Below are 27,592 nucleotides of genomic sequence, written 5' to 3'. Positions count from 1 at the left end.
GATCATCATGGATATTACGGATTATGAATTTTAAAATGTTGAGTCACAATAGCTTCTAAGTTTTACCTTTTCTCTGGATTATATTCAGAAACATCAGGTTTCCTGGAAAATGTTTCACTGTTTTTCACATAATACAAGAGAAATCTGAGGTAGATCTTCCAATAAACGTTGTCTGCTTCTGCTTGCTTCTCAGGCAAATTCCAAATAAGTAAGCTAAATGTATAAGTCTGTTTCCCTATTAGTAAAATCAGAAGCTAGAGTGTATCTTCAAAACCTCATAAATCTGGGCTGACTAATCTAGAAATCAGGAATGGAAGACGAGTAGTTTTCTGTGACCCATTTGATCATGTCTGACAGCAAAGAAATCATGTTCTGATGAAAGCAGTCTGGAGCTAATAATATAAAATAGGTCTCTAAATGAAAAGGAACTCAATGTGTTTGTGACAGAGAGCATTCCACAGGGCAAAGACAATTTGGCATAATTTAAAAATTAAACAAAACAGGTCTATGATTTATCCATTATCAATTTTTTTTATCAATTCCCTACTAAGTTTTAAGAGTTGCTGAATCACAATGAAAATGACGCAGCAGGTCACACTGTCACAAACTTGACTTTAAAAGTTAAAAGAAATTATTCAATCACCTGAAGGAGGTCTATGGCCTTTGCATGTTGCTTTTCTCGGCAGAGTTGGGCAGCTTGGATTAACACAGGCAAGAGATGCTCAGGACTTTGGGACTGTAAGCTGGTTGATATTTTGCGGCACTGATCTGCCTAGGAGAAAAGATTTCATTTTTTTTTTTCACATAAGTAAATTATTACAACCATGATGACAAATAGTACAGAATAAAAGGAGAGATAAAAGCAAGTGAAATAAGAAGGCAGTAAGGTTTGGATGAATTACATAGAATAAGAAGGGCATTTTACAAAGTCTCATTTTCATTTTGTCCTTGAGAAAAATTTGGCAAGTACAATGTATTAAACATAATATGTGATTATAAAGTAACAAGACTGGCCTTAACAAGTAACAAGATTGGCCTTAATATGTAACAAAAAATTGAAGCTTCAAATGAATTTTTTCCTTAAAATGTTGCCCTGAGAGTTCCTCGAAGAAGAGAAATGTTTCCTTTGTGTCACTGTATCCTCCAAAACCTAGCACAGTGGATGGCATCTAGTTAATAAGTAACTTAAGAAATTTGTATTCAACAAAAAAACATATGTAACTCATTCTATGGAACTGTCTCTATAACTAACTTGTGACTCACAAAAGAAAAAGACCTCACCTTACAGTTACACCCTTTTTGTGCCCAAAGCATTATTAACAGCAATGTGAAAAATCCTTTTATTCACGGGATTGCCTCTTCATAATTTCCAGCAGTTCTAAAAAAATCAAATCTTTCTTCAAAGAATGGAAATTTAATATTCCCAAGAAATATATCATTAAGTATAAATTCAAAGTCAAAAAAAGTTCCAAACATAATCTGAGAAATGTCAATGTTTTTTTCAACAATGATGTTTTTTAAAAGTAAATAGATATCTGGAAGTGTAAAAAGTTTAGCACGTTTAAAATAAAAATAGCTTATACTGAGATTTTATGTAAGAATAGGGATAAAAGAGGCAGCTAGATGGCACAGTGGATAGTGCACTGATCCTAGATAGAAGTCAAGAGGACCTGAGTTCAAAACCGGCCTCAGACATTTAATATTTCCTAGCTGTGTGACCCTGAGGAAGTCACTTAACCCCAACTGCCTCAGGGGGAAAAAAAAGAATATAGTTAAAAACTAGCTTATCTAAATATTTTTAATTCAATGTCTAATAATCATTGCTTAGAAATTTTAAGTAATTTTCCTATCAGTACCAAAGGGGGGAAAAACTTTATACAGACCCTGAATTCTATACTCAGAGAATTTGATATTAAACTAGAATTTAATCTGAATTTTAGTAACTGGGAATAAGGATCTTTGCTTGCATTAACAATTTACTCTCTATACACCCACAGAACAAAAATGAAGATCTGTTCTTGAGCCTAAAAAATGATTAGCACTTAAAAGGACTTAAAATGATCATACAAAGAATAAAGAGAATTTATCAAAATTAACAAGTATAAATATTATGTTCTCCCTGTAAAAATTCATGAGCATTACACATATTCTAGGGATTATGAAATTATATAATAAGCAAATCACACCTAAGATATATTGATATTTTGATCACAACAAGAAGAAAAAATAGTATATAGTTTTACAAAGCTAAAAATAAACTGACACAAAACATTTTGAACAATGAGCAAAAAAAAGAGGAGGAAGGCAGGAGGGAAAGGGAAAAGGAAAAGGAGAGAGGAAAGGAGGGAAGTAGGGAGAGAAGAAAAGAATAGAGAATTGGTATGTTGTATATTTGTACTAACAATTAGGATACTATTACTTACCTGGTTTGTATACATAGCAAGTAAAGCTTTATTAAATTCTATAGCCTGCAGCTGTTTCTTGGAAAGTTTATGCTCTACTCCATCTGCATTGGTTAGTTTCACTTTTTTCTTGGAATCAAAGACATTTTGGTCCTATTTAAAAAGAAAAAAGAAAAAAAAAAAAAACAACACAAGCATTACTAACTGCCATTCAGTCTTTCAATTTCTACTATAGCTCTTATGAAAGATTAAAAAAGAAGCCAAAACAAGGAGGCAAAAGAGAAAAGCCTGAAGAACCGAGGGTTAAGGAAAATTATAAGTTAAACAAGAAATGGACAGGACAAATGAAGATAGACTTACTGTGTTTGACTCCAAAGGGCAGATAAGAAGAATGGGTAGAAATAATAAAAGAGGCCAACTGAGGGCTGAGCCTAAGGAAATACCCCACCATGAGTATAGATCCCCAAGACTAGTTGCTACCTCCCAGGAAATCTTCAAATGAAGTCTGGATGACCACTTATGAGGTGAGGGGCATCACTGAAAAGACACTTATTCAGGAATTCTTATCACAAGCTGGCCTCTAAGGTCCCTTTCCAAGTCTCAGTGACTGTAATCCTCAGGCTGAAATGATGATATAGATTGAGAAGTGTTGGGTATTTGCATAGGAAGTGTGACTGCATAAAGAATGTGCTTTTGAAAATTATGAGATTTAATATGGTAGGAATAGTAGATGCAAACTATACTTTCACTGTGATTTCTCCCTTTTCTGATATGCATGTATTTGGAAAGAGAAAATATTATTTAAAAAACTAAAAACTTAATAATTCCTAAGAAATCTGGCAACAGGTAGTGAAATTTTTTTAATCATCTAAATCCATACACACTCTTGGAGAAAAACTGCACTGAACATACTCCAAAAATCATACTCTTTCTCAATCATTAATAAACTGTAAAAATACATATTTTTAAAGGTTGGGTTTTTCTTTTAAAAAGAAATCTAACCAATTCACACACAAAACATTTCTACAAAGTTTACCTAAAATGAAAGGAAAGATTCTTAAACTATCCCCCATAATTAATTTTTTACTCAAAGGAAAGCTTAATTTGAACATGAAATGCAAAAAAATTAAGTACCAGAACAATTATTCTTTGATTCTATTTGAAAGGAACTTTTCTGATTTGTTTTGAGAAAGGGAGGATTTTCAACAACAATACTATATGATGATCAATTCTGATGGACGTGGCCCTCTTCAACAATGAGATGAAACAAATCAGTTCCAATAGAGTAGTAATGAACTGAACCAGCTACACCCAGGGAAAGAACTCTGGGAGATGACTTAGAACCATTACATAGAATTTCCAATCCCTCTATTTTTGTTCACCTGCATTTTTGATTTCCTTCACAAGCTAATTGTACACTATTTCAAAGTCCGATTCTTTTTGTACAGCAAAATAACTGTATGGACATGTATACATATATTGCATTTAACTTATACTTCAACATATTTAACATGTATTGGTCAACCTGCCATCTGGGGAAGGGGTGGAGGGAAGGAGGAGAAAAATTGGAACAAAAGGTTTTGCAATTGTCAATGCTGAAAAATTACCCATGCATAGATCTTCTAAATAAAAAGCTATAATAAAAAAAGAGAGAGCGAGAGGGAGTATTTATTACTAGACAGTGCAGAGGTAATAATGACTTCATTTAGAACTTTTCATACCTTGTTAATTGTAATGATGTTATTTGCAATTACAGCAAGCAATCCCACATCTGTTGGCCTGTAGACAAGAAAAGACAGCCAAAATATGAAGGCCATTAAAAATGAACCAAGTCCTCTTGAAAAAGTGCAACATACCACTTTCATAAATTCCTTACTTTAATTTTATTATCTGATTATAAAGCTGCAAAGCCTCTTCTGTATGACCTTGAAGTTGAAGAATATATGCCATTTGACCATGAATGATTGCTAGTTCTGCTTGTATGTCTTCCTCAGTCACATCCTAGATAAGAAAAGGAAAGGGTTTTAATGTAAAATAACACCACATAACAAGTATGGGGTCCCAAGACTAAACCAGACTACCTCAATAAGGAATGGATGTTCTTCATAAGAAATCTTTAAGTCTGGATTCCAATTTGTGAGGTGCCACAGAAGAGTCTTAGTCAAGAATGGATTTTACAAACTAGCCTCTAAAGTCTCTTTCAGATACTATGATTCTTTGCAATTGCTAGGTTAAAATGACTATATAAGATTGAGAGTAGTAAACTTAAAAAGAACTTTAAAAAAATCTTTAGAAGGAAAACACAGAATACTTAGTTATAAGCTATTATCAAAAAAAACAGGAGCAACAATAGATGTATGATGTTCTTATGTTTATTTTTTTAGCTACATATTAAACACAAAGGAAATAATTTCTTTAAAAGAATATGTAACCCAAGTTTCAATTCTATCCAGACTTTCAATTCAAAGGCACTTAATAACTAAATGCATACAGCAGAATTTCAACAATTAGTTCAATCAATAAATCAGCATATACTTCAGAAATTCAATAAATCACTAAATCCCAAATGCCCAAAATTTAATGTAGCAACAGTGGCATACTTACAGAGTCTTCCGAGAGTGATTGACGGCAAAGATCTATAGGAAATAAAATGTTTAAAAAATTAACAGGCTCAATTATAGCTCTTCCTCTCTATACTTCACATAGAATCCCTGGAGATTTTGGAGTCAAGTGTTTTAATTATCTATCTGACAAATCAAGGTTTACTGAGAGCATCGAGGATATGAAGGCATTATTACATTTCATTAATTTCATCTCTCTGGACTTCTGCTAACCCTCTACACTGAACTGCTACTTATGAATATTTAGTCTTCTCCTTTGTTCTCACTATCTGTCAGACTTATGGAACATGTAAGCACATGCTATTCCCACCTTGCTCATCATTATTATCAGTTTGCCCACCTACTTTGTTCTCAGCCATTTCAAATTTGACTTCTGTGGGAGAAAATGTGTCAAAAAAGAAAAGACATGAGTGGTTCAGGAGTCATGAGATGATGGCATATTAATCTTACTAAAATTATTTGAAGAGTCAAACATTTTCTAATCAAACATCCTATTTCTCTTCCTTAAAAAGCACTTAAAAGGTATCATGAAATGTATTAAGATAGAATGAACTTTGCAAACATTAGTTATAAAAATATTAAATAGGATGGGATGCTGCTGCTGCTGATACCTGATTATCTTTCAACAGTACCTTATAGAATTTGTACCAAAAAAAAATAAATAAAAGGGACTCTGCTAGCACTAAAATGATTTGGCAGTGTGAATATGAGTCTTAGATAAGTGAGATGGCTCAGAGAATAAGATGAACAGGTTTGGCAAAGGAATTTAAGAAAGAGCCAGGTGAACAATCAATCTTTTAATTGGGGGTAGAGAGAGGCGGTATCCAGATTTGTGATTTAACTGATATGGAAACTCCTGCCACAATATAGGCTAATATCTGTAAGATTTTTTTTAAAGTATTTTCTTTTTCCCCAGTTCCATGTAAAAATAATTTTTAACATTTATTTTTAAAATTCTTAATTCCAGATTCTCTCCCTCCTTTCCTCCCTACCTCAGTTTGCTGGGAAGGCAAGCAATTCTATACTGGCTATACATGTGTAGTTATGCAAAACATTTCCATAACAGTCATGTTGTGCAAGAAAATATGGACCAAAAAAACCCTCTCAAGGTAAATAAATTTTAGGGGGCGCAATGGATAAAGCACCAGGCCTGAAGTAGGGAGGACCTGAGTTCAAATCTGGTCTCGATTTGAGACTTAACACTTCCTAGATGTATGACCCTGGGCAAGTCACTTAACCCCAAATGCCTGAGCAAAAAAAAAAAAAAAAAAAAAAAAGGAAAAATTTAAAGTATGCTTCAATCTATACTCAGACACCATCAGTTCTTTTCTGGGTGTGGATAGCATTTTTAATCCTAACTCCTTGAGAGTTGTCTTGCATCAATGCATTGCTGAGAATAGTTTATGTCATTCACAGCTGATCCATCTAACAATATTGCTGTGTAAGTCATATTCTTAAAGACTTGCTTAGGGCAAAGCTTTTTAAAAGCTATATGGTGTCATGTAACTGAATGTGGGGGTTGCAAAAAATTTGGCAATAGTAAAAAGCTTCTAATGCAATGACCCAAAATTAATTCAAAATCAAACAGGTAATGAATACAAGGTGTTTCTGGCAACTCATTCCTTGCGGGTTGCATTGTGTGTTTTCCCTGTAGTCTTGGTTCTGAACACATAACATGCGCACTGCACCTGCGGGACCACATACAGGAATACTGCCAGAAGCACCTTCAGAGAAAAGGATCTTGAGAAAAAAAAGGTTTAAAAAAGGCCTGGCCTAGGTTCTGTGAGGTGCGGTGACTTTCCCACAGGTACAAAGCAGGGGGATTTGAACAGGATTTGAACAAAAACTTCCCTGTCTCCTGTCTTCAGGGCAGCACTCTATTCACTCTACTACATTGTCCCATCCCTACAAATATTTTTCCGGAAGAGACTTTACAAATAATATAATCCAGTTATGTATATATAAGTCCATTCTTCAACATTCTCAATAAGCAGTCATCTATGCCGTTTGACTGTCTACAACCCAAGAATTAGAGCACTCCACTCTCAGATACAGATATTAGAATATCATCTCTTCCTCTATGGCAGGAATGTCTCCCCATAACTTGCACCCATTCATCTTAGTTTGGTCCTCTGGACCTCTAAGAATAAATGTAATACCTTCAATATATGCCAATCTTTCCAATGTCTGAAGAGAACTATCATGTTCTTCCTAAGCCTTCTTATGTACAAGGTAATACATTTCATAATAAAAATATGTCCACAGGTGCAAGCAAGTTAAAGAGAGGGTCTCTTTCTCAGGCATATTATATCTGGTAACTCATAGACTGGACATTTAAATCCCCTTCTCCAACATTATATCCCAAACAGAAATGTACAAAGCTCACATTATTTTAGAAGGCATTTCACAGAGTTGTATTAATTTTTAAATTCTAGGAACTTTTTTACCTTCTGCTCTTTGTAGGATTTTCAGTGCCTCATTCAGCTGGCCTTGACCTATTAGTGCACATGCAGTATTGTAGCACAATTCATAAGTGCCTTCTTGAAGGCCTAAATTTTCCTGTTAGGAAAGAAATCGCAGAGTCAATAACTAAAGTGAAATATGATTTTATAATGGCTGAATAGGCACATGAGGAAACTCACAGGAACTACTTTTTCCCAGTTGCTTTGGGCAGCCACCACTGCTGAAAGGTTTGTTTTTCTTTCTTCTTCATAATCATCTTGAGAGTTTCGGATGAGATCCCGGTACACAGCCAAGCAATCATCGTAACGCTCCAACCTGTACAACTGGGGAGCAAGACAGGCTATTAGCCAAATATACACAAAGTGGTTCTTATAAGCTCATGCCTTCGTAAAGTTCTAAATGGGAAAATTCCAATTCATAAGGAATGAATAGTTAACAATTCACTCTCTTCTTTTTTTTCTGGTAAAGTTGACAGAGTACCAAACTTTTACAATGCCATGTTCAATTAATCCTTTTACCTTTTCAACACTGTAAATTCCTATCTTCCTTTTAGGGCATGAATGATATGCCATTTAAGGAAATCACTTTAACTTAGAGTTTATAAGAGACTTCTTTACCCTATTTTCCATTCTTTTTTCCCCATCTTGCTTTTTTAACCCTTCTATTTTGCTTTCTATTCTAATCACCAATTTTCTATACAAAACAAGGTCCCCAGTGCATGTGAATAGCATATACAACTCCACTGACTTCAAGAAACTAAAAACCAGCTTCTCCCATAATATATCAAATCTAATATTCTAAAAGTGAAACATGTTAGTTAAAGAGCAATCTTTGCTCTTCCCAAAGTTAACCTCAAAAAGACAAAGGAGATACAATCCATAATTTAATCTTGAAAATATTAAACACTTTTTACATCCAAACCATTTTGCCATGTGCCAAGAATACTAAGCAACACCATCATTGTCTTCAAGAACTTTACAATGTAACGGGAGCTACTATTATATGCTTAGATAAATATGACACAAAGGATAAGGTGAGGGTAAAAATAAGATCCTGGCTTGAGTGCCTGAGGAGAGATCCCTTTCAGCTACGGAAATCAGAAAGGCTCCATATTTACAGGGGTACAATCCATGAACTCATCTAAATCTTTCCAGACCTTATCTATATTTTTAACCTATACTGTTTCTTAAGGGTAACAAATTCTTTAGTTTACAACCACCTATATAAAGTAATAGTAGCAGCATTTGTCTGTCCTAAATCTTTGTCTTTTAAGCTTCTAAGGATGTTTTCTATTTTTATCCTTAATTATCTGTTTTATGTTAGGCATAATTCCCTAAGTCAGTTCTAATACATTTGGAAATAGATGAAAGATAAAGCCTAAATAAGTAGCAGGGATTTGTTGTGGTCACCAACTGTTATTTCAAACCTCATTGGGATTTTAGAAACTTTAATCATATCACATCTCTCAGTCAAAAAGCTTTCCAAATTAAAGAGCTCAATTCCACACTTCACTCCCCCCCAACTGAGTTTTTCCTCATAACATCTTTTATCACGAATTTCCCACAGGAGGGCTGAACCAAGAGCATACACTATCCATACACCTCAGACATAGTCACATACAACATACTATCCAGCTGTTTCTGAAGATCTGGTCTACCAGATCTATCCCAGCTGAGAATGAAGGAAATTAACCATATCTCAAAGAATAGACTTGGCAGTCTATTCCTTGGGACCCCATTACTGAAGACTGGGTTCCCCTCCCTAGTCTCTGCTAAAGAAGGAAGCAGGATCATTCTCAAGGATCATCACTATTTTAAAGGAGTAATTACCACTTGTCCATAAAGTTCCTTTAGTTTGTCCGTCTGATGGCTGGCACTTTCTATTGTTTTCAAGGCATTCTCAATTCGATTCAGTCTGTATTCACAGTATGCCTTCTCAAAGGAAACAGAATCACTGCAAGAGCAACAAATCAGCATATGACTGGGGGAAATAGTGAAATGACATTTAACCTCTTAAGATATTCCTGTGCCTATCACAACCAAGTAACTTCTTATTAGATGGTACCCTTAATTTTCCTAAAGGAAATGATCAGCAAGATTTTCCTTGTTGCAAAGTCAATCAAAACTTTTATTATATATTTTGAGTTTTCTTTAAATATTCAAAAAAACCTAACAAATCTTTCCTAAAACCAAAATCCAATCATTAACAAGAGAAAAACATATGGAAATGTCAAGAGAATAAGGAACACTTAAGCAATAAATTAAGTATACAAAAATAATAGAAATACTAATCAGTTATGTATAGTCTTCAAAATGCTTTATTAATATAACAAATAACTATATTAAAGTAACATGAGAAACATAAATCTTAAGAAAAATGGGTTTTTCTCAAAGTAAAAGACCATATAATGTTTCTGGGCATTAACTTCTGCCACTTGAAAGAACATGTGATCACGGACTTTGAGCTAGAAGAAACTCCAGGAGCCACTAATCCACAATGAGCTGGGGACCCAGGTTCCCCGAATCCAGTACAGGACCTAGTACTGGAATATCCTACTTCTTTTTTTTTTTTTTTTTTTTTTTTTTTTTAATAGCCTTTAATTTACAGGATATATACATGGGTAACTTTACAGCATTAACAATTGCCAAACCTCTTTTTCCAATTTTTCACCTCTTACCCCCCCCCCCCCCCCTAAATGGCAGGATGACCAGTAGATGTTAAATATATTAAAATATAACTTAGATACACAATAAGTATACATGACCAAAACATTATTTTGCTGTACAAAAAGAATCAGACTCTGAATTATTGTACAATTAGCTTGTGAAGGAAATCAAAGATGCAGGTGTGCATAAATATAGGGACTGGGAATTCAATGTAATGGTTTTAGTCATCTCCCAGAGTTCTTTTTCTGGGTATAGCTAGTCCAGTTCATTACTGCTCCATTAGAAATGATTTGGTTGATCTCGTTGCTGAGGATGGCCTGATCCATCAGGACTGGTCATCATCTAGTATTGTTGTTGAAGTATATAATGATCTCCTGGTCCTGCTCATTTCACTTAGCATCAGTTGGTAAGTCTCTCAGGCCTTTCTGAAATCATCCTGTTGGTCATTTCTTACAGAACAGTAATATTCCATAATTTTCATATACCACAATTTATTCAGCCATTCTCCAACTGATGGACATCCATTCAGTTTCCAGTTTCTAGCCACTACAAAAGGGCTGCCACAAACATTCGTGCACATACAGGTCCCTTTCCTTCTTTATAATCTCTTTGGGATATAATCCCAGTAGTAACACTGCTGGATCAAAGGGTATGCACAGTTTGATAACTTTTGAGCATAGTTCCAAACTACTCTCCAAAATGGTTGGATTCGTTCACAACTCCACCAACAATGAATCAGTGTCCCAGTTTTCCCACATCCCTCCAACAATCATCATTATTTTTCCTGTCATCTTAGCCAATCTGACAGGTGTGTAGTGGTATCTTAGAGTTGTCTTAATTTGCATTTCTCTGATTAATAATGACTTGGAGCATCTTTTCATATGACTAGAAATAGTTTCAATTTCTTCATCTGAGAATTGTCTGTTCATATCCTTTGACCATTTTTCAATTGGAGAATGGCTTGATTTTTTAAAAATTAGAGTTAATTCTCTATATATTTTGGAAATGAGGCCTTTATCAGATCCTTTGACTGTAAAAATATTTTCCCAGTTTATTGCTTCCCTTCTAATCTTGTCTGCATTAGTTTTGTTTGTACAAAAACTTTTCAGTTTGGTATAATCGAAATTTTCTATTTTGTGATCAGTAATGATCTCTAGTTCTGCTTTGGTCATAAAACCTTCCCTTCCACAGGTCTGAGAGGTAAACTATCCTATGTTCCTCTAATTTATTAATAATTTCATTCTTTATGCCTAGGTCATGAACCCATTTTGACCTTATCTTGGTGTCATGGCGTTAAGTATGGATCAATGCCTAGTTTCTGCCATATTAGTTTCCAATTTTCCCAGCAATTTTTATCAAACAGTAAGTTCTTATCCCAAAAGCTGGGATCTTTGGGTTTGTCAAAGACTAGGTTGCTATATTTGTTGACTGTTTTATCCTTGAACCTAATCTATTCCACTGATCAACCAATCTATTCCTTAGCCAATACCAAATAGTTTTGGTAACTGCTGCTCTATAGTATAGTTTTAGATCTGGTACATCTAAGCCACCATCATTTGATTTTTTTTTTCATTAATTCCCTTGAAATTCTTGACCTTTTGTTTTTCCATATGAACTTTGTTGTTATTTTTTCTAGGTCATTAAAATAGTTTTTGGGAGTCTGATTGGTATAGGCTAAATAAATAGATTAGTTTAGGTAATATTGTCATCTTTATTATATTTGCTCGCCCTATCCAAGAGCATTTAATATTTTTCCAATTGGTTAGATCAGACTTAATTTGTGTGAAAAGTGGTCTGTAATTTTGCTCATAAAGTTTCTGATTTTCCCTTGGCAGATAGATTCCTAAATATTTTATATTATCAGTAGTTACTTTAAATGGAATTTCTCTTTGTAACTCTGACTGTTGGATTTTGTTAGTGATATATAAGAATGCTGATGACTTATGTGGGTTTATTTTATAACCAGCAACTTTGCTAAAGTTGTGGATTATTTCTAATAACTTTTTAGCAGAATCTCTGGGGTTCTCTAAGTATACCATCATGTCATCGGCAAAGAGTGATAATTTGGCTTCCTCATTGTCTATTCTTATTCCTTTAATCTCTTTCTCAGCTCTTATTGCTATAGCTAGCGTTTCTAATACAATATTAAATAGTAACGGTGATAGTGGGCAACCTTGTTTCACTCCAGGAATATCCTACTTCTGATACTGTTCTTGTTTCAGCTAGCTAAAAGTTCCTACACAAACTGATCTCAAATTTAGTACAGTGAAAAGATAATAATCTACCTTTAAAGATTAAGTGGAGCTGGTATATCCTTTTACTTGTACATTCACAGATGGGACCAGTGCCCCAAATTTCATGTTGACTTGCACCCTGGGATTGTCTCATTTGGGGGCCCAGGGACAAGGAAGGAGTGGAAAAAGTAACTCCAACAATATTTAAAAGGCTACCCCCATTAAAGAAAAACCCTGGTTTAGAGCAGAGGTCCTCAAACTACAGCCCATGGGCCAGATGCGGCAGCTGAGGACATTTATTCCCCTCACCCAGGACTATGAAGTTTCTTTATTTAAAGGCCCACAAAACAAAGTTTTTGTTTTTACTACAGTCCGGCCCTCCAACAGTCTGAGGGACAGTGAATTGGCCCCCTATTTAAAAAGTTTGAGGACCCCTGGTATAGAGCGATCATGGACAACACCTGAACAGTTTGGCATTTTCATCACTCGTTGTGGGAGATATCACAGGACACACTTTGCCCAAGGTGGTATTGGAAGATTAACATGTTTTTCTCCATCACTTAATTTTATCCCTTATACTTCTCTTTCAGAAGCAGGGCAGACTGTAGCTAGGGAGTTGTACTGGCAATCAGAAAAGGCAGCACTGAAACACAGGACTGAGCAGTCCAGGGAACCCTCTGAGATGCTAATTTATAGAAGACACACTCTACATTGGTCACAGAATCTCTTCCCCCACAAGCTTACAGTGCCAATTACAAATCAATGAAATGAGATCTTTATTTCTTCAGGACAGTTCACCCCAAACAGACTTTACAGACTTTCATCATTCCTTTAGGTTTCACATCAACCTGCCAAAAACCAAAATACAAACAAAGTCCACTCTATCTTCTACACAGTATCTTAAAGCTAAACAAAGGAGATTGGAATATAGGAGATAAAAGTAACTAAATTAATTTGTTCACAATTTTTTGTTAAAGCGGCCAAATGTAACACAGGAGATTGTAAGGAATTCTGACTCCTCTTCACTTTCAGAAGCACTTTCAGGGGAAAAGAAATAAACTAGGGCACAGATCAATGAAGTTGGAAAGCAACCTCAAAAACACTGCTACCTGAAATAAATGGTTCACTCAGAACTTCAATTATCACTAAAGCTGAATTACTTACCCAGTCAACACTTTGGTGTGAGAATTGATGACACTCAAGGCTTCCTTGAAATTACTATTTTGGATAAGGCACACCACTTTACAATGCAGAGCAGTTATATCATCTTTGTTGATCTGTAATACTAAAAAAAAGATAACATTTTTAGCTCCATATCTTTTGTGCTTTTTCCTTCCTAATATATACAGTGCCCTTGCTATCTATCCCACCTTCAGTTAAGAGTTAATTCAATATAGTCAATGAAAAAAATGACTTTCTTCACTTTTAATTTGTAAAGTATGAAATTATACAAACATATATTGGGGTTTTTCTCAAGACATTCAAATTCAGTATTTTTGTGGGTCAAAAACAGAGTTTACAATACATACAATGAAAAGGTAAAACTATTCCAGTAGTTCTCAGACCTTTTTATCTTGAGACTCAGCCCATAATTTGCTGAGTACATTTCGAGCAAATAAATATACACTTGTGCAACACTCTCCCCTCCTCCCCCCCCCTCTACCAGTCAGGGCCTTCTTTTCATTCTACTTACCTTCACTGTGAGAAAAGACAACTGGAAAGAAAAAGGCCCAGAAGAATAGATTCACATATAACATCACCACCACTAAATATAGCTGTTGAGAAAATTATGGAAACTTGCAACAAAATTGTTTTCCACCTTATAGGTAAAGACCCTTTGGATTTTAATCCTTCAATCTAAGGATCACTGTAATTCATTCTCTTCTACCTCTAAAAACTCCCAATTTCTTCAGGAAAAAGTTATCTGAAGAGAGACAAATATATATATATATCACACACACACACACATATATATGTATGTATGTATGTATGTATGTAATCTGGAAAAGTACTCTGAAACTGGGCTGTGAAGTTATAGGAAAGACCATAGGTAACTAAGCAGGAGTATGGTCATGACAGTATCAGACTGGTCTTTTAAGAATATCATTTTGTAATGTTTTGGTCATGTATACTTATTGTGTATCTAAGTTATATTTTAATATATTTAACATCTACTGGTCATCCTGCCATTTAGGGGGGGGGGGGGGGGGGTAAGAGGTGAAAAATTGGAACAAGAGGTTTGGCAATTGTTAATGCTGTAAAGTTACCCATGTATATATCCTGTAAATAAAAGGCTATTTAAAAAAAAAAAAAAAGAATATCATTTTGGCAAATATGTGGAGGATTACGGGAGGAAAAAAATGGGGGAAGAAATAAGAATCTATCTATAGGCTTATATGTTGGATACTATACTATAAATGTTTTCTATTGATCCTAACAACCACTCTGAGAGGTATGTGCTGTTGTTATTCCCATTTTACAACTGAGGAAACCTATTAAGCAGAGGTTAAGTAAGGGACCCCATTTGGGATTGTCCCAGCATGGACATAAGGAGACATATGGACCATTTTAAGGAATGTTATGGAGGTAAGGAGCAGTAAGGAATAGTGATATGAGGGTGGTTTCCAGGGCTACAAACTAGGTGACTAGAAAGGTGATGATGCCTTAGAGAGAAATAGGGAAATTCAGAAGATGGATTTAGGAGAGCATGAGGAAGATCAACTCCGTTTTGAATATGAATTTGAGATGCTTACAGGACATCTAGTTTACAGAAGAGATATTATGGAATACTAATGCTATTGTGTTATTATTAATATCCATATTACCATTTCCATTTATTTTCATATCCCAAAGTCCACACATAGAAGGTATTTTCTGTGAGGTTCAGGCATAATAGAAAGAACACATCGCACATGACTCTACCACTTGAAATAGGAGCTTCTTTACTCATCAGGTTAGAGGAATATACAGTGGAAAGTGCACTGGATCTGCAGACAATGTGGGTTCAAACCTCAGCTTCACACTCATTTGTGGACTCTTAGGCAAGACCTTATAATTATATGGAAATTACTGAGCATTAAGCTTAAAAAGCTGGCATCTATGCTCTGTATATTAATGTTTTACCTATTAGTTATAACATGACATAAATAATATAAAAATATTTCAATAAAACACAATACTTAGCATCAGACCATTTTCTTATTCACTTTCCTATATAACTTTCACATTATATATCAAAGCTTCCTAAAATGAGGTCGTGATTCTATGTGGAGTCTCTTAACTAAATGTGGAGGTTGTGAAATTATGGTTTATTATCAGTAAAGGTTTGATTTGTCTACCTATCTTATATACCCTGACAGAATACGTTTCTCAGGGAGAATGGCTCGGGAGTAGAAAAAGTTTTGAAGCCCGGTTATATAACATTAGGTAACTTCTATATTAAATTACTCCAAGTATTGGGAATTATCAGATACACACCAAGTGTTCGATAACTTTAATACTAAGGGCAAGGCCGATCGGGGCAGTTTGGAAGCAAAACTAGCTCAGTTCTCTCTCTGGGGGGAGAGGGGGGGGCTCCCAGCACGCGCGCCCACCCTCTCAGACGGACAAGTTCCCACAGCAGCTGGCAAAGCGGGGAAGGGGGAGGGAAGCAGGGCTGCCTCGGGAGGCTCATCTCCTGCCTGTCAATTGCACGAAACTGACACCTTTCTCTGTATTAGTCAGTTTCCTCTTCCGTGAAAGAGGTTAGAAAAGAGCTACGGAAAAGGAGGCGGCGGCGTGGGAGACAGGCTAAGGCCGGACCGGCCGCCCCCCACACACACACACACACTCAGGGCCCGGGGAGGGCGGCTTCTTGGGAGGGGGGGAATGCGGGCGCTTTAAGCGCCCCTCCCCCGAGCTTCCCCGGCTAAGTCCACGTGGCACAAAGGGGTAGAGGAAGCCTCGGCCGCCAGCCTGGGGCGGGGCGCTGCCTCGCGGCCCCAGAGCGGGGTCGCCCGGACTGAGACCAGGCCTCCGCGCCCCTGCGGGGCGCCTTCACGCGCCGGCCGGCGGCCCCCTTTCCCTCTGCCGGAAGCAGAGCCCCATCTCCCCTCCCGGAGGCGGCCGGCACCGGGGGTCGGGGGCAGCTCGCGACGCCAGGACTCCCCAAAGGGGCGCGGCACTCACTCTTGTCCACTGTCTTGAGGGCACGCGTGAAATCGCCATTCTGACCGTTACGATTCACTTCGCTCCAGAGGGCAGCAACCGACGCCCCCCCACCGCCGCCGCTCGCCATCTTGGAGAATACGCGGGGGTGGGCGGGGACGACCTGTACCCCGGAAGCGGATTTCGGCGGGGCCGCGGGGAGAGCTGGGAACGGGAAACCACGCTGGGCTGTTGCTGATAGCAACCAGACTCCAGGCATCCTCCCTTGAGAGGGACTCTCTTCTGAAGCCTCTGAAGACCTCGGTCCCGGTGGCTCTTGGAGTAAGCAGGTGGAGCGGATGCAGCGTCCGTCATTTACCTACGGGGACCACTCGCAAACCATGCCCGGCTCCGCGGCGGGAAGCGTAATAGTGTTTTGGTTTATTTGGGTTTTTCCCCCCAATTTTAGGTAAAAATAGGTGTATATGTAAAGATTTTGTAAGATTCTGAGTTCCATTTTTTTCTCCTCCCCTTCCCCGAGACAGCAAGCAGTCTGATAGAATACATGTACAACCAACACATTTCTTTTTTAGAAAAAGCCGCAGAAAATGTTTGGAAGAACTGCACATTTAATCCTTATTGGATTACTTGCAGTCTAGAGATGGGTGAGGGAAAGAAAGAAAACACAAGGTTTTGCAAGAATGAATGTGGATGTATTGGTCAGCCTGCCATCTGGGGGATGGGGGGCAGGAGGGGAAAAATTGGAACAAAAGGTTTGGCAATTGTCAGTGCTGAAAAATTACCCATGCACATAACTTGTAAATAAAAAGCTATAATAATAATAAAAAAGAAAAGTAAAAAAAAAATGTTGAAAAGTACCTTTGCAATGTATTTTGAAAATAAAAAGCTATTATTAAAAAAAAAAAATTTTTTTTAAACTCCAGAGAGCCCAGAATGAGAATTCCTGCTTTATAAAAACCCTTTTGCTATTGCAAAGTAAACTGAAGTACTATGGAATGATCGAGTCATTGCGTGCTCTTTAGTGTGACAGGTTGTGGACATGAGCATAATTCAGCTACTTGATCCCACAGAACCCACCCCATTCTCCAACCAAAAAAATAAAATGTTTATTTAGTGAAAAGTAAAACCAAAGGCAACTACAAGCAGTAGTTGCCACCATGAAATAAATAAAAATAAAATAAATGCAACCTAAATAATATATGTGCTAGATTAGGAGAAGGTTTATCATCCAGCCCAGGCAGAGGACACCAATTACTTTGAAGAGCTGTATTGTTAAGGTTAGGGTTATTATAAAAGTCTTTATTTTATTTATTTATTTATTTTATTGTTAGGCCAACTTGTGATTTCATTGGTATAGGGAACTCCATCACCAGCACAGACCTGTCCCTGCTCTGCAAATGAAACCTTAGAGTTGTCCAGGATGCAGAGCTAGTTTATGTAAAAGGCACGACGGGACACCAGTTTTTCCTGACCTGAGGATCTGCTCTGTTCACTGCCAGAGGCTCTCCAACTTTGAAGAGTCTGTGGAGCAAAATAGACTCTAGCAATGTCTCAGTCCATTTCTATGGGGCTTGGGGTTTGTTTATTTTTTTTTAAGTAGCAATTAATAGTATGACCTTCCTCTTCCTAAACTGCATGCATTCACTGAGTTATCCAAAAGATCATAGTATGCATTTAGAGCTGGCAAAGCTTTGATAGACAATCTATATATAGCCTTAAGCTGCTAAAGCAAAGAAATTAGATTTGTCAAGTTATAACAAGCAGATCCAGGAGTAGTCTTCTGATTACAAATCCAGGACTTTTACTAATACATCATTGTATTTTTTTCAGGGGAAAAAAAAACAACGAAAAAAAAACTAGTGTTATTGCTTACTACCTGTGTGAACAGATGGCAAATTCTAGTGCTCTGATCCCTCCGGAGTAAGGATCCAGTGTTCTAAAACACTACTTTGTTATGTACCCAGCAGCTAACTCTAAATATAGGAGCAAAGCTTTGTGGTAGAGGTGGTAGTTTAATCTCTGTCTAGTACTTAGTCATTCTCAAGGTACTCTGCTACTTCAGCAAGGTTAGTTTACCTGTAATGGAAATAGTATTAAGAAAGATTAACGTACAGGTTAAATTAAGGACAAAATCAGATTAAAAGCAGTAGTAGAAAAATCAAGGTCTGGTCTAGAGTGTTGCCAGGTGGAATGGAGAAGGGAACTTCTAGCCAAGATGACTGAACTAAGTGAAGCTTCCCAACTTCCCCTTACTCAAACATGTCATTCATTTCCTGACAGAAGAGGCCGTTCCTCCTCTTCTATATGCATTTGTTTTGTTTCTCTATGCTTATTTTTTAGAAAGATTGTTGTTAGGGTTGAAGGAGTTTGTGTTGGGATAAATGGACTTAGAAACACTGATTCTCCTCCAAAAGAGGGCCATTGAAACTTCTTTTTTTAAATGTACAGAAAAAACAAAGAAAATACAGATGAGCAAAACAATTTTGAAAGTAACCTGTAGAATTTGTTATATGCCTTTTTTTTAAAAAGCAAACAATTTGGGGCAGTTAGGTAGTGCAGTGCATAGAGTACCAGCCCTGAAGTCAGAGGACCTTCATTCAAATCTGGTCTCAGACACTTACTACTTCCTACCTTTGTGACCCTGGGCAAGTCACTTGACCCCAATTGTCTCAGGAAAAAAAAAGATAACAAAAATAAAAAGCAAGCAATTTGAGAAAGTCACTGTTTCATATAAAATCCTTCTTTTTTGTTCTCTATGTCTATTATAAGTGTATGTATTTCATATATATGTAAATATGTATATATACATACATATATGTGAAAATGCTCTAATTTGATATTTAAGTTCAATATTAAAACATTTTAAGAGGGTAATGGAAATCACAATCAATTCAAAAAATTTTTATTAAATGACTATAGCATGACACCCAGCAAAAGAACTCTGGGAGATGACTAAGACCCATTACATTGAATTCCCAATCCCTATATTTTTGCCCACCTGCATTTTGGATTTCCTACACAGGCTAATTGTACAATATTTCAGAGTCCGATTCTTTTTGTACAGCAAAATAACGGTTTGGTCATGTATACTTATATTGTATTTAATTTATACTTTAATATATTTTAACATCTACTGGTCATCCTACCATCCAGGGGAGAGGGTGGGGAGAAGGAGGGGAAAAATTGGAACAAAAGGTTTGGCAATTGTCAATGCTGTAAAATTACCCATGCATATAACTTGTAAATAAAAAGCTATTAAGAATAAAAAAAAAATTAAAAAATAAATGACTGTAGCATTGTTCTAGGTGCTATTACCTAATCTAGTATAATATGTAGATATATGCAAAATATATGAAAGAACATAGGTGAGAAATAATTCATTTGGAGTCCTATTTCAATCAGTTATTAACCAGTTTGATAGAATCATATCACAGTATTGAGCCCCAGAGCTGTGAGCTGCAGATTTCTAAGTTTACTTGCTCATTTATAAGAAGTTAACTAGAAATTCTCCACCCTTATTTTTTCTTGTCATGGTGATCAAACCCAGCATGGCAGAGGTGACTCAACTTCCCCAAAATATTTTTGTACTTTCAGACCAATCTCTTGTCCAATAGGAGCAGATGACCATCTTATGACTACTTAGGTCACTGACAGTGATAACTTATACCATTTCCTTCTGCTTAACCTAAGGAGAAACCTATCTATCTTGTGTGGAGATATCCCTTGCTTCACCCAACTTATGACCCTACTGACACATTATTTAACTTAGTTTTGCTTATGTGTCACATGTCAATGGAATTAATCTGTATCTGGTATATCTGTTCATGAAATGTTCAGACATTTACCCTATAAGAATAGGGCTCTAGAAGGAGGAGGCACTGCTTCAGCCTTTCTTATTAGCAGGATAATTTCAATTCCCACACAGAAAGTGATTGAGGGAATCAGGACAGTGTATTTGTGAATAATGTTAAAAGATGGTAAGTTAGAAGTTTGGGGCTGCCAGATGGTACCGACCTGGAGTCAGGAAGATCTGAGGTCATATGCAGCCTGAGTGCAACCCTGGACAAGTCACTTAACTACTGGCCTCAGTTTGTCATCAGTAAAATGCAGAAAGAAATGGCAAACCACTAGTAGCTTTGTCAAGAACCATAAGGAGCAGTCATCTTAGGGAGAGGTGATAATGGCTTGAAGTAAGAGAAAGCAGAGAAAAAGAGGGAATTGGGGAGGTAGGAATGATCACTGAGGAGAGGGAGGAAGGAGCTGAGGATGGCATGAGGTGGTGAATTCTGGAGTCAAAGGAATGGGGTATCCACAGACACAAGAAAGCTTCGAAGGCAGGTGCAAGAGGAGGAAAGGAAAATGAGCTTTGAAATGCTGAAGGACATCCAGTTCAAAATGCCCAACAGATGGTTAGTGATATGGTGTTGGAGCTCAGACCACGGGGGCTGAACATGTCAATCTGGGAACCATCAGCATGGAAACAACGAGTAAACCAAGAGGGATCGAGACTGACCTGGAACGAAAGGGAAGATTCTGAGGTAGAAGGGAGAAAGCTAAGTTGGAACTAAGCAGGCAGGTTTACCCAGGTATGTGATGTGGGAAAGGACTACTGTAAAAGAAGCCTGAAAGGGAGGCTGCAGTCAGACTATGAAGGGCTTTTAATGCCAAAGGGAAGAGGGAGTAAACAACAACCAGGATCCAGTGACTTACTGAATTACCCTAAATGGGAATCTAATAAGGGAGAAAGCTAAGGTCCATTCTTCCAGTGTGATGCTTCTTGCATCTGTGATAGACAAAAAACAAAAACAAAAACAAACTGCTTTTTTGGCTCATAGCTTCCAGTTTCAGCAAGCTGGCTGTGCTTTAGAGATGCTCTCTAATGAGAATCTTCCCCATCACAATAAACTACCACATAAAGTGGAATTGATGGGATCCCAGCTAACTCACACATAGACTAGAAGGATTTTTAAAGAGCTAGTGAAGCAATCCTGGAGTCAGCCTCTCTGATGGATTGTCACTGAGCCTCCATCCCTTTCTAGTACAGTCTGAAAATCATCCCATCTCTGCTTCTATTCTTGAGTGTTCTGCCTACCCCTGCTTTCTCATATTAGGCATTAGACCTTCCCTTGTGGGAGTTAAAATGTACCATAATAAAGGACTATTGCTTTATTCATTACTGGCCTGTTTTACTCTTGTGAAAACCTCCTTTAAGAACTTAAAACTTCTGTTATAGATCAGGAGAGAAGGACTGCATTTTTGCCATTTTGGGGCTTCAACTATCCTTTATTTATTATAGCTATTTAGTATACATATATGTATATTATATACATTATTATATATCTTCATTCTATATATCCTTTATTATAGATATTTAGTATATATGATTATATAATTATATCTTTATTCTATATATCCTTTATTATTGAAATTTGTATGTATATTTATGTATATAAATAATGTATATTTATACACATTATATATCTTTATTCTACATATCCTTTATTATATTTAGTATACATGTATATTATATACATTATTATATATCTTTATTCTACATACCCTTATTATATTTAGCATACATGTGTATATTACACACATTATATATCTTTATTCTGTATGTACATCTATACATCTATAATATACACATTATTAGATATCTTTATTGATATATATCCTTTATTATAGATATTTAGTATACATGTATAACACACATTATTATATATCTTTATTCTACATACCCTTTATTATATTTAGTACACATGTGTGTATAATATACATTATATATCTTTATTGTATATATCCTTTATTATATTTAGTATACATATAGGTACATTTCACACATTACTGTATAAATCAGGTTTGTAAGTCCTCGTTGTTGCCATGGCTGTTCCTCACTGATGGCAAGCACTGCGGATCCTTGGGACCACTGTTAATTTTTTCTGAGGCAAGCATGAGACCTTGGCACTGCCACTGTGCCTAGCCCCACTTCACCGCTTCCCATTGTTTACATCTCCTCCAGTAGATGGTGCTAGTTCCCCACTCCCGGGTACCAATGACTCTTCAGCATCTATCTGGTTTATGGATAAATTAAACTGGAGCCTCAGCTGTAACACTTGTTGGCTGTTAGACTGAGAACGTTTTTTCAGTTAAAGGTTTGATCTGATAGCTTTGAAGTACTTTATTACTCTAAAAATCTGATTCTGCGAGCATGGAGAGAGTCATTACCCGGAAGTTGATCACTTGATAAATAATTTGATCATCTATGAAACAAAAATGTAAATGACCTTTAGTCACTCTTCTGGTCTAACAATGAAAGGGATCAAAAAAGAAAATAGATCTATCACATGGCCCCATCAAGGGACAGCAAGACGGCCATATGTTCCTAAGAGGAGAAATTAAGAAAAGCCCCACAGTGTGATAGGGGGATTTCCTATGTTAGACATATGGGAGAAAGTGGACAACAGCCACACCTGATGGACAGGCATGGTTGGCTGTGGGTCTGTATTATTGAAGAAAATATCCAAATTTATGAGATCACACCTTTTTGAACATAGAGATGATCCCCAAATTCATATATCTCCCTTGATCTCCAAGGTCATATTTCTACCAACTGCTAGACATCTCCATTTGAGTGATCCATTGGAAATTGAAATTCAGTTTGTCGAATATGATCTGATCTTCCATCCCAAACTTCTCTATCCATGTTGAAGATACCACACTCCTCGTCATTCAGGCTGCAATCTCTTTGCTCCCTCTTACCCCCACACTCAAGCAATTGCCAAGCCCCGAGTTTCCTATATACACACACAATACCACACATTCCACTTTCTTCAATCAAGGGAGCCTATCCTCTAGACCATCCTACTCCAGATAGTCTTCCTAAGTCTAGTGCCTCTCCTATCTAAGTCTTCCTAAGTCTAGTGCCTCTCCTATCTAATCTATCTACGCACAGATACCAAACTGATATCTCTTGCCTATTCAAAAATCATTTAGTGGCTTCCCATTGCCCCTAGGACAAAATACCAAACCCTCAGCTTCCTATTCAAAACCCGATACAATCTAGTTCCTCCCATGTTTCCACAGCATCTCATCCATCCTTTCACATCAAGCTAAAAGGAATTCAAATCCCCGAGAAGTCTGAAACAGAATCTTAGGAACTTTAGAGGATATGAACTTGCCCATCAGCATTCTAGCATTGTCCCAGAGAAGGACAACTAACTACAATGAGAAAAGGCATTTCCAATTTGGCCATACCTAAAGAAAGATTTTCAAGATTCCAACAAAAGGAATTCTAGGAGTTACCAAATGTGCTTGATAAGCCTGAGCTCATTACTCTTCCCCTACCCCCCCCCATCTTTGTCCTGGTTGGTCCCCATTCAGTATTACACCCACTTTGGGTGTAATATTCTTCTCTAAAATGTAATATTCTTTTGTTGGAGTTTTCTTGGGGTCTCTGGGAGCAGGCTTCGTTTCAGTTCAGTAATCACCACAAGTGCAGCCAGGGATTAAAGTCCAAAATCTTTGTCTCTTTCCAAGTAGTCTCTTTTCCAGTGGAGTGGTTAGCTTTCTTAGAGACCTTCTATAGTCTTGGTTCCGAGAGCTTAAGCTGCCTTTTCTGGCTTGTGAATCTCTCTGACTGACTCCTGATTGAGGCTTGCAGTGCCCTTGTCTCTTCTGGCCCCAAGAGCTTCTCCCTTATATGCCCCACACTGAGTACGCACCAATCATTACATCACTAGGAAACCATTATTTGTTGTAGGATTAAATCAGTGCTAAACTAGATTTAACCATTGTCTCCTCAATTCCACTTAATACCTTGTTTCAAGTTCTGGCCCATAACATCTCACTGTAGGATTAAATCAATCATACTGAACCATGCTAAATTAGATAACGATTATCTCTATCAATCCACCGACCTAGTACCTTGTAAGTACCTTTCTTTGCTTCAAGTTCAGAGTTCTGGCCCATATCATTTGGGGAAGAATGTTTTACACAAACTACCATCTACAGAATTATAGTGAAATGTCCCTTTCTAAAAATTAGTTCAACTATTTGATATTTGATGGGGTACAGCTTTTAGGGGAAACACAATTGTGATGGGGTAGGCTGAACTTAAGGTGCTTTTGTTCTAACAATCTGTCTGATTCTAAAATCTTTGAGGAATGGCTGAACAAGTTGTGATACATGAAGATAATGGAATATTATTGTTCTATAAAAATGATGAACAAGCTGATGACAGAAAAGCCTGGAAAGACTTGCATGAACTGATGCTGAGCAAAACAAGCAGAACCAGGAATACATTGCATACAGTAACAGCAAAAATATGTGATGATTATGGCAGCCCTTTTTGTACTGGCAAGAAACTGGAAAATGAGTGGATGCCCATCATTTGGAGAATGGCTGAATAAGTTACGGTATATGAATGTTGTGGAATATTATTGTTCTATAAGAATTGACCAGAAGGATGATTTCAGAGAGACCTGGAGAGACTTAACATGAACTGATGGTAAGTGAAGTGAGAAAAACCAGGAGATCATTATATATAGTAATAGAAGATTAGAGGATGATCAACTGTGATGGATGTGGCTCTTTTTAATAATGAGGTGATTCGGGCCAGTTCCAATGATCTTGTGATGAAGAAAGCCTTCTGCACTCAGAAAGAGACTGTGGGAACTGAGCATGGATTACAACATAGCATTTTCACTCTTTCTGTTGTTACTTGCTTGCATTTTATTTTCTTTCTTATTTTTTTCTTTTTAATATGACTTTTCTTGTGCAATATGATTATTGTATAAATGTGTGTGTGTGTATTACATTTAACAAATATTTTACCATATTTAACATATATTAGATTACTTGCCATCTAGGAGAGGGGGTTGGGGGAAGAAAGGAAAAATTTGAAATACAAGGTTTTATAAGAGTCAATGTTGAAAAATTATCCATGCGTTTGTTTTGAAAATAAAAACCTTTAATGGAAGGAAGGAAGGTAGGAAAGAAGGAAAGGAGGGAAGGAAGGGAGTAAGGGAGGAGGGAGGAAGGAAGAGAGTGAGGGAAAAAGGGAAAAAGGAAGGGAGGAAGGAAGGAAGAAAGAAAAGAAGGAAGGAAGGAAGGAAGGAAGGAAGGAAGGAAGGAAGGAAGGAAGGAAGGAAGGAAGGAAGGAAGGAAGGAAAGAAGGGAAAGAGGGAGGGAGGAAGAAAGGAAAAGAGAGCGAAGAAGGGAGGGAGGGAGGGAGGGAAGGAGGGAAGAAAGAAGGAAGGAAGGAACAAATGAAGGAAGGGCACTCCCTAATCCCTCCTGGACTCTAAAGTCCTGAAATGATGGAGTAGCTGCTTCTAATGTAATTGTAGTTTAGATGAGTTTAATTTGAGATAATCACTTCAGCATGTGCTTTGGTAGTTTTCCTTCTAGTTCACTAGGTCATCCTTCTGTACCACACATATTCTCAGCTTCTACTCCTGTGATACTTAATCCTGTCGATTGAAGGAAGTCATTGAGGGAAGACCAACTCACTATTACACTATTGATAGAGCTGTATATTGGTTCAAACATTCTGAAAAACAATTTGAAACTTAGGAAAAACAATAAATTGTGAGCCCATGTTGATGTAATATGATTTTGGGGTCCCCTGACCTTGGGACTTCTGTTCTAATAGGTCAGTGGTCCTAGGTCTTCTGGCTTTGGAATCTACCTCAGGAAACTAGCAATATATCTGATTCTGACCACTAGCAAGATAGTTTCTCACCTCAGGAAACTCCTACACCCAGTCTGTCTGATTCTGAATAGACTACTCCGTTCATTTTCATTGCTGACTGATGATCTGATCAGTGATTATCAAATTTCAGGGGACACCCTTAATTCATCTGGAGATTACTCCTCAGCCTTATTCTCTGGTCATAGAATTAACATATCTGTGATTGAAAGTAAGTATTTCTCTATTTTACTTCAATTTCTTTACCTAGTTCCTGTTATGGGCCAGAACTCTGAACCCGAAACAAAGGATTCTTACAAGGTACTAAGACAATGTAATCGATAGAGACAATAGTTATCTAATTTAGCATGGTTCCATATGATTGATTTAATCCTACAAGGGGATGTTACAGGCCAGAACTTGAAACAAGGTACTAAGTGGAACTAAGGAGACAATGGTTAAATCTAGTTTAGCAATGATTTAATCCTACAACAAATAATGGTTTCCTAATGATGTAATGATTGGGGTATACTCAGTGCAGAGCCTACAAGCAAGAAGCTCTGAGGGCCAGAAAGACAGGCTCACTAGAAGCTCTCAGACCCTCAGCCAGGATTCAGTCAGGGAGATTCAGAAGCCAGAGCTCAAGCTCTCGAACCAAGACTACAGAAGGCCTCTAAGAAAGCTAACCAGACACAACAAAGGAGACAAGATTTGGAAAGAGACAATAAAAGATTTGGACTTTGAAGCTGCATTTGGGTGATTACTGAACTGAAATTAAGGCTGCCTCCAGAGACCCCCAAGGAAATCCCAAGAAGAGATTACATTTTAGAGAAAATTAGTACAAGTTATCTTATAATTCAGTCCACTCAGTAATGGTGCTGAATGAGATGAAGTGAGATCTTTCAAGACAGTTGTGAAAATCGAGTAAGGCTTCATTTACTTCAGAGTCTGAGTAGGCCTGAAGGACTTGGAAGATTGAGTCAAGGGCATATTTAAGTCCCCTTCCTGCTAACCTCCCATGACATCATTTTCTCCCTATTTCAGTCAAATATGGGCAACTATGTCAAGTTCAATTTTTTGGGTAGTTCCCACGTTTAGAATGTAAGATCAGTGGTGGGAAGGGGTATTTGCATTAGGGATTAAAAGTGTTGACCCTGCCCCAAAAGGTACTTCCTCCCTTGTCTGCTCCACGGGCGGGATGGCCTTCTCCCGAGAAAGTATAATAAACTTTGCTTTGCTTCTTGAGAGATCTCCGGATTTTTTTTTTTTAATTAAATGGTGACCCCTCACCATTTCTGAACCACACAGTGCCATGTTACTTCAATAAACTTTGCCCCTTCACTAGGAGATAGGTTCAATCTTGCAAAATCTC

At 37.1% G+C, this 27,592-nt stretch overlaps 1 protein-coding gene across 1 annotated transcript in view; it reads right to left on the bottom strand.

Moving 5' to 3' along the window:
- Positions 1 to 16,712, bottom strand: part of SRP72 (signal recognition particle 72) — a 32,385-nt gene extending 15,673 nt beyond the window's left edge. Inside the window, exons 1-10 of the mRNA XM_031943324.1 lie at positions 16,554 to 16,712; positions 13,551 to 13,671; positions 9,316 to 9,439; positions 7,666 to 7,809; positions 7,471 to 7,582; positions 5,007 to 5,038; positions 4,279 to 4,403; positions 4,124 to 4,181; positions 2,424 to 2,555; positions 644 to 772 (exon numbers count right to left, since the gene is read on the bottom strand). Of these exons, the coding sequence (XP_031799184.1) occupies positions 644 to 772; positions 2,424 to 2,555; positions 4,124 to 4,181; positions 4,279 to 4,403; positions 5,007 to 5,038; positions 7,471 to 7,582; positions 7,666 to 7,809; positions 9,316 to 9,439; positions 13,551 to 13,671; positions 16,554 to 16,662 (1,086 nt within the window). The 5' untranslated portion in view covers positions 16,663 to 16,712. The remainder of the gene's footprint in view (positions 1 to 643; positions 773 to 2,423; positions 2,556 to 4,123; positions 4,182 to 4,278; positions 4,404 to 5,006; positions 5,039 to 7,470; positions 7,583 to 7,665; positions 7,810 to 9,315; positions 9,440 to 13,550; positions 13,672 to 16,553) is intronic.
- Positions 16,713 to 27,592: the final 10,880 nt, after the last annotated feature.

This window comes from Sarcophilus harrisii, chromosome 6, assembly GCF_902635505.1.
Source record: "Sarcophilus harrisii chromosome 6, mSarHar1.11, whole genome shotgun sequence".
Taxonomy (NCBI): Eukaryota; Metazoa; Chordata; class Mammalia; order Dasyuromorphia; family Dasyuridae; genus Sarcophilus; species Sarcophilus harrisii.
This window is presented reverse-complemented; position numbering and strand designations above follow the sequence as displayed.